Here is a 15,267-nt window from a genome sequence, read left to right on the forward strand (position 1 = left end):
GGATGGCTGTCAAGAAGTCACGCTACTATCCACTACCATCCACCATACAGTACCATCTGGAAGGCGGGTGGTTGGCATCAGCTTCATTTTTCAGCTTGGCAATGATCCTAAACACACTGCCAATGCAGTAAAAGCATACTTCTGCCTCCCCAGAGCCCAGACCTTAACATTATTGAATGTGTCGGATCATCTTGAAAGAACAAAAGGCAGCCAACATTCAAAGAAGAGCTCTGAGTGCCTTGCAATAAGCCTGGTGAAGTATTAAAGACTACTTAAATAAATTACAAGAGTCTAACATTTGAGAGAGATCAGGTGATATGTAAAGTATATTTTACGAGATACGTAAATAATAAGGTCTCAGTGTTTATTTTTGCACACAGTATAAAAAGACTCCAATGCATATAATGTATTACGAATAAAACTTTCAGGTGCAATGTCGTTCCTGAGACAACTCACCTTTATCATGTGTTATTTTATATAGCAACATTTTTTTAGATTAGAAATACTGTATTTAATTTCTGTATTTCAAATGCAGAGTAGCTAAAATCACATGGTGGGAAACTGGAGTTTAAAAAAAAGGCAGACTTGTACAATTATAGTAGTTTTTTCAAATTTATTGTGTTAATGTGTGGCTCAACCATAGACATTGCTACGTCTTCTAATCAGCTGTCACAGATCTTGGGCTGAAGCAGTGGGGTGACCCGAGGTGATGGGCCTCCTGCAACCTGATCAACAGAAAACAGCACAGGCACATCTGTCATGGTTTGAGGCAAACCACATGAAGTTAGAGGAGTGGACCCAAATGCAGACAATGAAGATGAATGTGGATGGTAACAGAAAACGAGCCTATATTTAGGGCTGAACAGATGTTAAAAATAAATGGCAAGGACAACTAGAAAAGAACAAACAAAACCTATACTGGCAAAGCTAACCTGAAACATAACTAGAAAAGCTGAGATGGAAGCAATGACACACAGGAGAGAACGCAGGAGTAACGCAGCCGATCCAACAAAGAGCTAAGGAGAACACACAGGGAACGAGGAAACAAACGGGGGGAGACACAGCTGAACCTAATTAAACATGCCGAGGCAAGGGGAGCCAAACTAGACACACTGACATAGCACACAAGACTATCAGAGTAAAACAGGAAATATGGCACGTACATACAGTCACAGACTCAGAGGCACAAGCTTAATGTTACGACATAACTGACACCTTACAGCGGGAACATAGAGACAGGGAGACTAGACATGAGATGTGGGACCAGGACAAGCACAGAGAAAACATTGGGACAGAGACTGAACAGAGAACAGAGACTGTTAAAATAAAACAGGAAGCACACGACAGGTACAGAGACATAGACTGATACTGAACAGAGGGAACACGAAGTACAGGGACAAGAGTGACATGAGACACGACTGACTAGGGAACAAGAGAATAAACACAAGGACAGAACTAAACCTACACTAAACATGAGGGGGACAGGAACCAAAACCTAAGAACTCGAAATCACAAACCAAGAACAACTGGAGAGCAAGAAATACAAAACTTAAACCAAAACACTGGTCGTCATAAACCATGATGAAATCAAAGATCAACAATTATAATACAAAAATCAAAACACTGAGTCTTCGACCCAGGAACATGATAGCATCACTCTCTATCGGCTTTAAACTGGTAGACTGGGAAGGCTGGTTAATTTGGACTTGTTTCTTCGCTTTGAGGAGCTTTTTATTTGGACCTCAACATTCATTGCTGGCTGACTCGTGCCTCTCTCTGTGCTGGAACCTGGTCAATGTCAGCCTTCTGTTACAAAGGAATATAGCAATATAGATATAGTGTAGATGTGAATACAAATAACTTAATGGAGGCATTTGAATAGAAGACAAATAGAAGAGACTATAAGAGTACCTCCTGTGCAGCAAGATGTTGTTGATGGATAAGAACAGGCACACATCCTTGAGCCCAGGCATCGGAAGTTGGTGGCACAGGCTCAGAATCTTCTGTTTTTGATCTTTCGACTGGTCCTTCTCCCTCATCTAGGCACAAGATTTGGTGCTCTACAATCTGTGTGAGGTACCTCTTGGCCCAAGATGCAGAGAAAGTTGGTAGCTTATTGCCAAAGACAGACAATATCACAGATGTGAAATGCAATATATATTATTTATGGATAAAAGCAAGACAAAGTATTTGCTTTATAACATTAATGTTGAACTGATTGTAAAAAAAAAACAAAAAAAACAACAAAAAGCTGATAAGCTTCTCAGTTTTACCTGGCTCTCAGTATACACATCAAGACATCCTTTCATGACCTTCCTCAGCAGTTCATCTAAGATTTCCCCCACTGCCTCATCTGCATCCTCCTGAAGCAACATATTTGTCCACTGGGTCCGGGTCGAGTGACCTGGGATTATATCTTCCCCTTTCTGCTCTTGTGCTGCAGGTGAGATCACCTGTACAGATGACCTACGTCTGTGCTTGTCAGTTTGAACCTTGGTTGCAGAGCGTGGCATTTTTGCTCAGAGGCTGGTGTGAAATATAAATTGCAAAAAGTCAGATCATGGAAAACTAAAAAAAACTGGCATTATCACAAACCTAAATTCTATTTAATGATGAAGATCTTGGTGAGCTCACTTGGTTAAAAAAATAATCAAGAAACAGTCCTGAAACCTTTTGATTGACCTTTTGACCTTGTGATTTGGTGACACTGTAGACATTTAAAGGTTGCAATAAGGGACAGTCACACTTTTAGGGTTTTATTAGGAGGAGAGTAAATGCATGGGCATTATTTTGTGTTTTTATCCATAGAGTACAAAGCATGTTAGATAACAGCATGCCAGATAGCTATCATTTTTCAAGCTATTTATTTTCTTTGGTCAATGAAAAGGTTTATTTTATTTTTTATCTGTGTTATGGTCGTGTAAAGGTCAGTATACTGGCAGTTGCAGACAGGGCATTCAAAAGCTCAGTTAGTGCATCAATCAGGAAGTTTGTGGCTTTAATTCCGTTAGATGATGAAAATGACGGGCCCAAAAGTCACAATTCTACGTCAACAGACACAATTTTTACGTGATCCCCACACTGGAGTTAAGAATACAAACAATGACCTGTATATTTAAAGAAAACAAAACAAAAACATTTTAATATGGTTTTGTCCCGCTGCAAATGTCATTTCTACACAGGCAGCCAACTGGCTACTGTTGCTCGTTCGGGGTGCAGAGAACTTTTTTATTTTTACTCCTGTTATTATCGTAATAATTATGAGTAGTTTGCACATAGAGTAGGTGTTTTAAAACACTCTTCACAGTTTCAAATATTAACCCTAAAATCACTGTTATCAAAACGAATGCTCCGTTATCCGGATACACGTTACAGACATACACGAAGCACACAAACAGGGGAGATGGGCACCTTGTCAGCGACACCTTTACTTTAACGTAGATAACCACACTGCAACTAAAAGCGCTAAATTTATATATCGCAACACAATCGGCGTTAGGTTTCTTTTTAATAAACAGTGTTGTCATGCCAAAACTGGAACATTTTACCTTTATCCTCAGATTCGTACTATTCACGGTTGCCCAGCAACCTAGCACGCATAGTTGACGTAGTACGTAGAGTTACGTCGTCTCTATGGCTGCAGAGGACGCATAGGTAATCCTGTTGCTAGCAAAAGCCAGAGAAGCCCTTCGTTTACATTAACTTAATTTGGAATAATCGATTGAGGCAACAGCTATGGGGGAGGGGTTTTTTTTAAACTTTGTTTTACATATGTCCAATATATAAGGCTGTCCGGGTGTATTTATTATCTCGCTAAGATACTTAGCTTGCTGCTAATGTTAAGTGGTTAGCATTTAATTTGCTATGAATTAACGACAGCCTAGTGGTTAGGGCATGTTTTTGAAGAGATTACTTGCTATTTAATTATGGTATCTTTATTTTCTGTCTTCTTTCTTTTCTTTTTTAGTCCGCCATCAGATTAGATTACACATTGTTCGATCAACTGTGCCCTACAAAGAAGACCCAATGTATCACAAGGAAAAGAGTATCCAGATAAAAAACAGCGCATCAGCGTTGTACAACAACCTCAGCGTGCTGCGCATAGCACCGAGGCGCCTCACCCACTTCACCGTGGTCCATGCTAACATGGTCAACATGGTCAGCGCGTCCTGGGACGGCCTAAACTACACCCACCGTCAGCTGCAGTCCAAGGAGCCAAATGTTGCTACAAGCACTTCGCTTATCATGCAGGTTAGGTCACGGTGCAACTTCTTCTGCTCCCCATTTTACCTTATCATACTCACTGAGAACAGCTAAAAGACTGACTTCAGCAAAACGTCAGTATTGACTTCAGTATTTTCAGTCGTATTCTTTCTAAATGTACACGAAATGAATGCACTTGGTATACGTTGGTGAGTCCAAGGCAAAACAATCCCCCTTCAACAAATTTCATTTATTTCCAGTATATTATAAATAATTTGAAACAACCAACTTAAAAGTCCTACAAAACGAATGTTAAAGCATTACTCTAGAAATGTTGTAAGCATCCTTAATTTGGTAACAATGCCCAAGACCAAGTTGGCTGGTTATGAAGTGTTAAGACTGTTAACTGTCAACTGATGGTTTCCTGACTTTGACTATTCCTGACTATACTATTCAGATCACTTCCCCAGATTGTGGATATCTGCTCCACTCACCACTGTCTTGCTTTTTAATCCTCATGTTTTTCTCCTTCCTTAATTTTTTCACTTAGAAAAGAAACACACACACACATATATATATATATATATATATATATATATATATATATAGATAGATATAGATATATATATATATGCTGTGTGTGTGTGTGTGTGTGTGTGTACGTGTGTGTGCGCCCCTGTGTCTTGCTTGTTTGCGTACCATATTAAAGGCATTCTCTTGTATACCTAAGACAACTAATTTTCAGACAGCTACTTTTTCCCTCAATGTGTGAAAATGGCTTAACACTTTCTTCAGTTACATTACATTACATACATTACAATGTGTAATGCATATATAAATATTACAATTAATCACATACTCATACAGTACATTTATAGTCCTGTGATGTAGAATGCAGAGCTATAAAAGTAACACAAAAAACAATTAAGCTTAAAAATAATACATGTTTTTTTTGTAACAGGCTGCGTTTTGTGTACTCCCCTCTCGTGATCTCCTTGTGGTGACGTCTCAAAAGGGCATCCAGGTAGATGTTGTTATTTTCTCAGTTTTGATGTCAATAGCAGGACATGTATGAGGATAGTAACACAGTGGTGAGGTGTACAGCAGGACTGACAGATGGGTTCAAGGTGTGGGTGGGATCGTCACAGAGCCCTTTCTTGTTTGCAATGGTGATGGACAGGTTGACAGAGGAGATGAGGGTGCACGAGTGGGTGAAGACGTGTGTTAGAGGTGATTTGTAACAGAATAGCAAGAGTTAAAGGGAAACGTTACAAGATGGTACCGAGACCTGCTAAGATGCATGATTTGAAGACAGAGGCACTGACAAAAAGACAGGAGGCAGAGCTGGCAGCTATATAATTGAAGACGATTACATTTTTGCTGGGCATGATCAGACGGAACAGTATTAGAAATGAGTACATCAGAGGGACAGCTCAGGTCAAGCAGTTCGGAGATGAAGTTAGAGAGACAAGGCTGATATGGTTTGGGCATGTGCAGAGAGGTATAGTGGATATACGGGACAAAGGATGTTAAACATGGAGCTGCCGGTGAAGAAGGACATGCATGTCCCTACTGATAACCCTCTGCATGTAGGGAGAAAGTAAGATGGAGGCAGATGATCTGCTGTGGTGATCACCAACAGAAAAGGAGGCAGTGTTATGTCTTTTAATTTTATACTTATAGTGGCTATAATCACACATTATGAAACAGTAGTATTACATTAAGTTAAATTTAATCTGTCATAGAGTACCGCAAGCAATAAATATTGTTTTGTAGCTTTTTACTTATCTTATAAGTCTTATTTACTTATAAGTGTGTTCCTTTAGATGTATGAATCTGATGGCTCCATCATGGTGTACTGGCATGCACTGGATACTCCAGAAACACCTACAGGTAAATATGCAACATTTAGTTGTAACTATCCTACTACACATGTAGGGACTCACTAATAGAAGAACTTTTTTTACTCATTAGTGTGAAACCATAGTGTGCAGTGTGTTGCGATATAATGAGTTACAGTGAATCGCTTAATTGTTCCTGAAGAGGATTTAGATCAATTGATCCATCCCCATAACATCAACACCCGTGGGATGTCTTCATTATTTAGTGTTTTTTTTTTTTAAAGATTTACACCAGTATTATGACATCACTATGGCAATAAAGACGTTTTCAGATTTTCTTATGCTTGCTGATAAATACTGTTATCTGTGACTGATGTATTCAGCTTCATAAATTTCATACTCATTACATATTTGCATGTGAGACAGAAAATTATTAACCCTGAGTTCTTTATTAGATTTGGTGCATTCACAGACCTAATTTCTGTCCCAGCACAGGCAGTGTTTGCCCGAGGGATAGCAGCAGTGTACGAGAATTATATATGTGTGGGTAAGTGCTGGGTGGAATTTTTGTCTTTTCAGTTTTTGTGTAGTCAAAAGAGCACAGGTCTACAGTCTACTTGTCTCTTTCTCATTCTATAGGAGTTTCATCTGGTGCAATTTTAGTATTTGATGTGCCCAGTAAAGGAAGTAATATTACCTTGTCTGAAGTCCTGGAGGAGCACAAAGAATCCATCACTGACATGGCCTCAGAGTGCTCTGGCAGCCAGGTAAGGCACATATGTGTGTTTTGCAATCTGTCACAGTCTTTGTTTGTACATGACAGTGTACGCCTCTTGCATGAGTCATAGATTAAACGAATAAATACCTTATGTAATAATTATAACAACTATGATCGTTCTATGAATTACAATATCCTTTTCTCTGTTCCTTTAGGAGTGCATAGCTAATCTTGTCACTGCAGATGATGGGGGAAATCTATGTGTGTGGAAGTCTGGGGAGGAGTTTCAGCTGCTCAACAAAATCCCTGGTTTTGAGTAAGTTCACTGAAGCTTTTTTCTACAGTGTTGTCTTGAGCCACACCTTTCGTCATATTGCTTTTAAGGACCCATTGGTCTTGAACAGTAGTTCTCTGGGTTTTCTGAAGTTATTTAAAAAGTTTTTGTTTGGACACTAGTTGCTTTTTCAGTCATTTTCAGTTCAGTCCTTGTACCCGACCATTTTCAGAAGGATGTTTTTTGTTTGCTAAGCCACTGAACACTGACCCATTAATTATTCAAGCATGACATTCTACCTAACCATTGTTGTGTTTAATAATAGACAACTGAGCTTAGAAGAAATTTTTAAATGGTATCTTTAGCCTCTGTTACTAGGAGCCTGTTGCAAAAAATATGTAGTGTGTTCTCATTTCTTAATTGATTTAATGAAAAATGCTTAAGATAGCACAGTTTGACAGAAATAAAATAATATTTTTCAATAAGATGCTTCTCAAAGAGCTGTTGCCAGAAAACCTAGGATATCTTGGCATGGTGTGCAGTGGATCCTTAAAAACTTTGAGGATACAGAACAAGTGGAAGAGAAAATAAGAAGTGGCACAAAAATCAATTTTACAACAGATTAATGCTATATTAAAGTCATATCATTAAGAAATAGGGGGGGGGGGGGAAATCCAGCAAAGACTTGATTCAGGACTTGAAAAATGCTGTCTGTTCTGACCGAAGGTATTTTTTACACTGACTTATTTATGTGTTTTATTTCCTGACATTCTCTAATCTAATATAAAATATAGTTTCTGTTGGTTCCCTGATGGCATTGGTCCTCAATGTTTTCAGTATGAGCTGCTCATCTGTCAAGTTGTGGAAGGGCACAGCGGTGGCAGGTTACGGCACAGGCCAGATTCGACTCTACGAGGCAGTTACGGGAATTTTGCATGCTGAGATCAACGCTCATGCTCGCTGGATATACTCAGTAGACATTGCTCCTTTTTCTGGATTGGTGAGTTGTATCAAAAAGATGTATAATAATGCCTTTTTTATTTAGCTTTTTCACAGCTGAAAGTAACAGATTCATCTTTGTCAGTTTGACAATAATTAGTGAAAATTTGAAGTATATTTACATTTAAACATATTTTTAGTAGTAATATTAATAGTTTACCTCAAATCACCTGAAAGATGACCATCTCCTTCTCTACGCTAGCTTTTATCTGCTGCTGAGGACTCTCTTGTCAGAGTATGGCACATGACTATCACCCCAGAGACCAACAGTGTGGAGGTAAGTGGTCCCAAGACAGACTACAAAGCATATTTCCTGAATACATTTAAAAAAGAGGGACAGTTCATTGCAGTCTCCCCCAGTCATCCTACACACCTGGATGACTGACACAAGATGACTTATGTCTTACTCTCAAACAGAACCTGACTGTGTGTTTTTCTCATTTCCTCTTAGGTTGCGCATTTGCATAACGAGTGTGTGACAGATACACAAATCTGTGGCGCCAGGTTCTGTGATGGCGATGGCTATGCCTTTGCAGTGACAGGCTATGATCTGAGTGAGATTATCCGCTACATCCAGTCATAGGACTCTAACGTCATTATGGCTAAGTGTATTCATTGGTTTGTTTGGTATATGGAACAGTTTTTTGGAGGTATTTTGGTATTTGTTTGTACATCTGCAGGCCTGTATCCACAAAAAGCTGGTAAACTGTGTAAAATGTATTTTTTAAAATCATTTCAGTAAGTAGTAGTTATTTGAAAAATAGCACAAAGACACAATGTCAACTGTTGAAACTTTAAAAAATTATATATATTTTTTAGAAGCATATATGCTGATTTTAAATCTGGTGTAAGCAGAACATTTCAGAAATGTTGTAACAGGGCAAATAAACGATTGCAAAAGCTGTGTAAAGACGAAAGTCATATTTAAAATAAATTCCATACCCGGGACCTTCTCTGAGTTTCAACTAATTTAAGATTAACTGAGGTGAAACGTAAAGCTTATTTTGAGTCAAACCACTGCATCTGCCCAGCTAAGGAGGAAAAGAACCATCCTGTCTGTTATCAGCACAGAGTTCAAAAATCAGCATCTGTAATAGTGTCAGAGTGCTGTAGTGCACACAGCATTGCTCTTTACATTTTTTTCTTTGGGCTACTTTTTCACTTATTTTCAGTGCGATCCTTGTTGCTGACAATTTCCAGGGGAATGTTTTTTTTTGTTAAGCTGCTTAACACTGACCTGTAAATCATTCAAGCATGAAAAAGCCCTTAACTGGTGTTGTGTCAACAGAGAACTTAGCAAACAAGCTGTTTTAAATAGTATTTTTAGCCCTGTAGCATGGTGGAGTGGTGGTTAGCACTGTTGCCTCACAGCAAGGTTGAATTCCGCCATCTGCCTCGGGCCTTTTTGTATGGAGTTTGCTCTCTGTGTCAGTTTGGGTTCTCTGCAGGTGCTGTGGCTTCCTTCCACAACCCAAAGACATGCGTCCAAATATTGACTTTCAAGCTCTTTAGAACTGTACAGACTTTGTGTTTGTCTTACATACTGTATTTGTACTTATATTTGTAGATGTTTCAGTGCATCATTTAACCTATTTCCTATTTTCTCAGCATAATATAAATAAATAATGAATAGTTAATTACATACAATGCAGTAAAGTAAGTGCTGAATTGTTGAAGAGTTCCCCTGTTGTGCAAGAGAAGGAAAATAATTTGCTTGAATACTGTGGAAAGAAAAAGGGATTCGTAACAGTGGTAAACGCCTCTCCCAGTGTTTTATAATTAGCTTTGGGTTTTTGTTTTTCAATTCAGTGTTTCGTTTAAATCATTAGTAATACAATTCATATTTTAAGTATTTAACAAATCTTTAGAACTTTTAGAAAGGTTTGGTACAATGGTTTTAAAATAGTTGTACAGGAAACTATTGTGAATGTGTTTGAAGAAGAAATTTATGTGACTGTATCTTTAAAACATTATTCTTTTCAGGCATAATGTGTAAAATAACTACACCAGTAAACACTTTATAAGGAAAGCCGTGCTTGACTTTTTATTTTGTAATTCCAAAATGCAACAGGAGATGGGGTTGTGGGCTAATATTTTTAGCAAGAGGCTGCAGGGCATGTAGTTAACTAGAGAGCAGTATGGAGTTGGGTTATTTTATCTTAGTTTCTTCTGGGTTATTGACAGTCAGACTCTTCCAAAAAGGCCAAATTATGGTTGGATACTGTGTGCAGACTGCTGGACACGGGCATTTTATATTGCTAAGTATACACGCACATATTACAGATGGAGGTCAACCTTTTTATTAAAGTGGCTAATTGCTGAGATGGGTTCATTCCTATCCCATGTCTAGTCTAACATCTGTCAGATTTCTCATGTCTAGTCTAACATCTGTCAGATTTCTCATGTCTAGTCTAACATCTGTCAGATTTCAGAATTTTAGTTGGTCAAAGTTTTTTTTACAGTCTATTTTGCTATCAGTTTAGATGACATATGCAACGCATTTATTGCCTTTTTAATTATTATTATTATTTTTCCTCCACCAGTGCGGGACCTGAAGCTGAAGCTGTGGTAGTTTTCAGTCTAGCTGTTTGTTTGTCAGTTGGCAATATTGTGAAAAAAGCACCAGGGCAAAGTTCATGGAACCTGGAAAGCTGCAAGTTACCTGGTTAAAACCAGTTGTCCTTGTTAGAGGACTTAACACACGTTTATATTGGATAAAAGAACGTCTCAGTGTAGTTTACTGTTTGCACGAACTTTAATGAAAACACATACAATCTGCTTCTTTATTTTACCCAATGCTGTAGATTTGCTTTGCAAATAATGCAAGAGAATCATTACAAAGTACAACAGAGATAACGTTTTCTAGGATTTTCTTTTTTATTGAAATGACCTTAACTGAAAACTAAACTTGCCATTGTCTTGTCCTATACTACTCATTTTATGACAGGTCATATGAGCCTCTTTGTTTTTTGTTTTTTTATTAAGTTCATGTCGGGCAAACAGGTATCATAATTCCACCTTATCATGACAAGATAAGAAGAATCAGGTCAGCGAGGAATCGTGTGCTATTTGTCAGGCTAGAGCTAAGCATGTATTAAATCCCAGGGTTCTAGTCTTTTCTGGTTTGCAGTCAACACCGGTCACGTAACATCAGCTGACAGGACTGTTTTGAACTCACACACGGCAACTTATGTAACTTAAATTTGGTTGGTGCCAACTTACAGCCATGTCAGTGATCTGGTTGCATCAAAATGTGAATCATATACGTGTGCGACAGTGTCATAAACACGCAGTCTTTATGGGATCAATAACTTTGGCTGTGTAATATTGTGTCATGCTCCCCAGCTGCCTGGAGTGAAGTGGATAACTAAACTGGCAGGAGAGGGATGGTGACGGACTAAACTGTCAATATGAGGTCCCAAATGACATAGATACTGAGATTACATAACTAACTGGAACAGTACACACAGAGAGATGCCAAGGTTGGTCAAAAGTGACACATGAAAGAAGCAACGAATTAACAGAAAACAAAAAGAACTGAAGGCCTGTAGGTAGAAAATGAGAATAAGACGTGAAACACGTGAAGACAAACAGCTGCAGTGATATATTCCTTGTTAACTGAGCCAATAGTGCTGCTCGGTTCTCCAGCCCTGTACACAGCCGCAGGGCCACTCATGCTGTGTACTGCCACAATACTTGTCAATAGTTGGCTTTTAGGTGTAACACACAGCTGAGCACACAATGTCGGGGAGATAAGACCTAAGCATGAACTATTCTATGATATAAATGTGGATGTATGTTAGTGCATGTGTGCCACGTAATAACACTATTGAAGCAATGTTCTCCTCATATTCCCTGGTAGACTGTCTGAAATCTTTTATTAATGAGAGTGACAAGACAAAAATAGATTTAACCAGACCCTCAATGAAAGGCCCTGATGTGTCACTTCAATAAAGTCACAGAGGAAACGCTGATGACAACACGAGTATGACTTTTCCCCTCTGAAAAGTAATCGTGGAACAATCACAGTACCGGCCTTTTGTCTAGTTATCTCAGCATTTAAGGCACGTTTGAGTTTCTATTTCTACAACTGAAACAGCAAATAACCAACAAAACAAGTTCGTTTGGTGCTCTGCCCAAACTGCTGATGGGTTTCGACCGAGCCCGGATGGTATAAAAACCATGCTGCAATACAAGTTCATCCATCAAGGCCGGTTGAGGCATTATGAATTAGCAGGTGTGGTAAATACCACACCATGTATAACAACATCAGTATCTTTGAATCTGTTTGCTTTTTCTTCTTCATTATTGTTGTGGAGAAAAGCTATTTATTCCTTACCAATCCAACCTTGTGGCAGCTGCCTAGGACTGTGTCCCTAAGCCTGCTGGGATAGAGGCTCACCAGGGGGGATGAAGAGCCTAAAGCGCCTCCAGCTTGCTGCCACAGACAGACCAGCTCTCTGACGAAGCAATCAGAAAACCAGCTCCTAAAGACAGGCTGCATAAATAGATCTTCCATTTTAAACACACTGAAATATGAAGGAGGGGCACACCACAAACTGACGGAGCTGAAAAGAACTGCCATTGCTGACTGATGGACGTGCAGATAGCTTGTGGCCTTAAGGCAGACAAGCAAAGACCAGCAGAACTAGTTCAAAATATATACAGTGGGGCAAAAAAGTATTTAGTCAGCCACCGATTGTGCAAGAACCCCCACCTAAAATGATGACAGAGGTCAGTAATTTGCACCAGAGGTACACTTCAACTGTGAGAGACAGAATGTGAAAAAAAAATCCATGAATTCACATGGTAGGATTTGTAAAGAATTTATTCGTAAATTAAGGTGGAAAATAAGTATTTGGTCACCTCAAACAAGGAAAATCTCTGGCTCTCACAGACCTGTAACGTCTTCTGTAAGAAGCTTTTCTGTCCCCCACTCGTTACCTGTATGAATGGCACCTGTTTGAACACATCATCTGTATCAAAGACACCTGTCCACAGCCTCAAACAGTCAGACTCCAAACTACGCCATGGCCAAGACCAAAGAGCTTTCGAAGGACACCAGGAAAAGTATTGTAGACCTGCACCAGACTGGGAAGAGTGAATCTACAATAGGCAAGCAGCTTGGTGTGAAAAAATCAACTGTGGGAGCGATCATCAGAAAATGGAAGACATACAAGACCACTGATAATCTCCCTCGATCTGGGGCTCCACGCAAGATCTCATCCCGTGGGGTCAAAATGATCATGAGAACGGTGAGTAAAGATCCCAGAACCACACGGGGGGACCTGGTGAATGACCTGCAGAGAGCTGGGACCAAAGTAACAAAGGTCACCATCAGTAACACACTACAACGGCAGGGAATCAAATCCCGCAGTGCCAGACGTGTTCCGCTGCTGAAGCCAGTGCATGTCCAGGCCCGTCTGAAGTTTGCCAGAGAGCACATGGATGATACAGCAGAGGATTGGGAGAATGTCATGTGGTCAGATGAAACCAAAGTAGAACTTTTTGGTATAAACTCAACTCGTCGTGTTTGGAGGAAGAAGAATACTGAGTTGCATCCCAAGAACACCATACCTACTGTGAAGCATGGGGGTGGAAACATCATGCTATGGGGCTGTTTTTCTACCAAGGGGACAGGACGACTGATCCGTGTTAAGGACAGAATGAATGGGGCCATGTATCGTGAGATTTTGAGCCAAAACCTCCTTCCATCAGTGAGAACTTTGAAGATGAAATGAGGCTGGGTCTTCCAACATGACAATGATCCAAAACACAGCGCCCGGGCAACAAAGGAGTGGCTCCGTAAGAAGCATTTGAAAGTCCTGGAGTGGCCTAGCCAGTCTCCAGACCTCAACCCCATAGAAAATCTGTGGCGGGAGTTGAAAGTCCGTGTTGCTCGGCGACAGCCCCAAAACATCACTGCTCTCGAGAAGATCTGCATGGAGGAATGGGCCAAAATACCAGCTACTGTGTGTGCAAACCTGGTAAAGACCTATAGTAAACGTTTGACCTCTGTTATTGCCAACAAAGGTTATGTTACAAAGTATTGAGTTGTATTTTTGTTATTGACCAAATACTTATTTTCCACCCTGATTTACGAATAAATTCTTTACAAATCCTACCATGTGGATTCATGGATTTTTTTTTCACATTCTGTCTCTCACAGTTGAAGTGTACCTCTGGTGCAAATTACTGACCTCTGTCATCATTTTAGGTGGGGGAACTTGCACAATCGGTGGCTGACTAAATACTTTTTTGCCCCACTGTATGTAACTGATTAACAAATGCTAGTTTTTGCACAGTTTTTAAGTTGTATCTCCATAGATGTCTTCAGGATGGTTAGGTTCTTATCCAGGGAATTGAATCAGTTTTCAAAGCCATAGTTATAAAGACCTATGTTCAGCTAGAAGAAGACCAAGGAGACACATACCAGATGACCCCTATAAAGTCTTGATCTTAACATTCAGCCAGTGTGGGCAGTGACATTGAGACAAGCCTAAATCCACAAAAGAATTCATCCAAACTGGTGTTTTGGGATAGTGATTGTGGTATGGTGGACCTATATGGCTCTAATAAGAACAACCCATTGTTAAACTGATCATGTAGTTTATATCCCAACTTATAGCTAGGTGTCAAAGTACTCTCTGCGAAAAAGCACCAAAAGCAGACACTGAACGATAGCAATATTCCAAATGATGCTTGTTTATTCTGTATGAGATATTTTTCCATTTAAACATTCAAAAATGGATTGAAGACAGTTGGGGGGAGCACACATCATCACCTTTCAAATTGATATGGAAAGCTGTTAGCAAACAGCTCCTTATTACCAGCAGTTATGGGACAATATTAATATTAATTTAAAGTCTTGTTTCCGTCTTTCTTTTTCCATGCAAGGCAACAGTACAAGACGTTGCTAGCTGCTACATCAGTTTTTTCTTTTTGCTTAAACAAACTGTGTGCAGTCACTAAACACACCACTCTGGTCAAAATGAGCCGTAAAGTGCAGATGCTATTCAGGTGTAAATACTCTGTAGCTTTTATGACTATGAGCCATTCATCTCCACACTCAGACTCACAAACATAATTCATGCAGGTGTATGTACTGATAAATGTATTAAGCATCTAAAACAGTCAATCCACTCCAGAACTGCAAAGTGATAAAAAAAAATACTTACACTCTGAACTGTAAATTGCTGAAATAAGCTTTATTGCAGTCATCTTTTCATATT

The 15,267-nt window shown here is 39.4% G+C and overlaps 2 protein-coding genes across 3 annotated transcripts; one reads left to right on the top strand and one right to left on the bottom strand.

Moving 5' to 3' along the window:
- Positions 1 to 599: 599 nt before the first annotated feature.
- On the bottom strand, positions 600 to 3,612 carry c20h2orf81 (chromosome 20 C2orf81 homolog). Of its 2 annotated transcripts, none has more exons than XM_085475166.1 (4): positions 3,549 to 3,612; positions 2,274 to 2,526; positions 1,912 to 2,112; positions 600 to 725 (listed from the first exon to the last, which is right to left on the bottom strand). In XM_085475166.1, the coding sequence occupies exons 2-4, from the start codon at positions 2,511 to 2,513 to the stop codon at positions 663 to 665; spliced, it is 504 nt and encodes a 167-aa protein (XP_085331292.1). In that variant the 5' UTR covers positions 2,514 to 2,526; positions 3,549 to 3,612; the 3' UTR covers positions 600 to 662. The 2 variants fall into 2 exon arrangements, with proteins under 2 accessions (XP_085331292.1, XP_085331293.1); XM_085475167.1 differs by lacking the exon at positions 3,549 to 3,612 and adding an exon at positions 3,412 to 3,537.
- On the top strand, positions 3,590 to 8,983 carry wdr54 (WD repeat domain 54). The gene is made up of 10 exons (XM_085475165.1): positions 3,590 to 3,654; positions 3,968 to 4,251; positions 5,165 to 5,227; positions 6,030 to 6,096; positions 6,535 to 6,591; positions 6,684 to 6,811; positions 6,978 to 7,078; positions 7,874 to 8,036; positions 8,238 to 8,312; positions 8,487 to 8,983. The coding sequence occupies exons 2-10, from the start codon at positions 4,027 to 4,029 to the stop codon at positions 8,616 to 8,618; spliced, it is 1,011 nt and encodes a 336-aa protein (XP_085331291.1). The 5' UTR covers positions 3,590 to 3,654; positions 3,968 to 4,026; the 3' UTR covers positions 8,619 to 8,983.
- The last annotated feature ends 6,284 nt before the right edge of the window (positions 8,984 to 15,267 follow it).

The sequence above is a fragment of the Copadichromis virginalis genome, linkage group LG12 (assembly GCF_057382275.1).
Source record: "Copadichromis virginalis isolate Kocher_CV1m ecotype Utaka linkage group LG12, C_Virginalis_male_GT1.1, whole genome shotgun sequence".
In the NCBI taxonomy this organism is placed as follows: Eukaryota; Metazoa; Chordata; class Actinopteri; order Cichliformes; family Cichlidae; genus Copadichromis; species Copadichromis virginalis.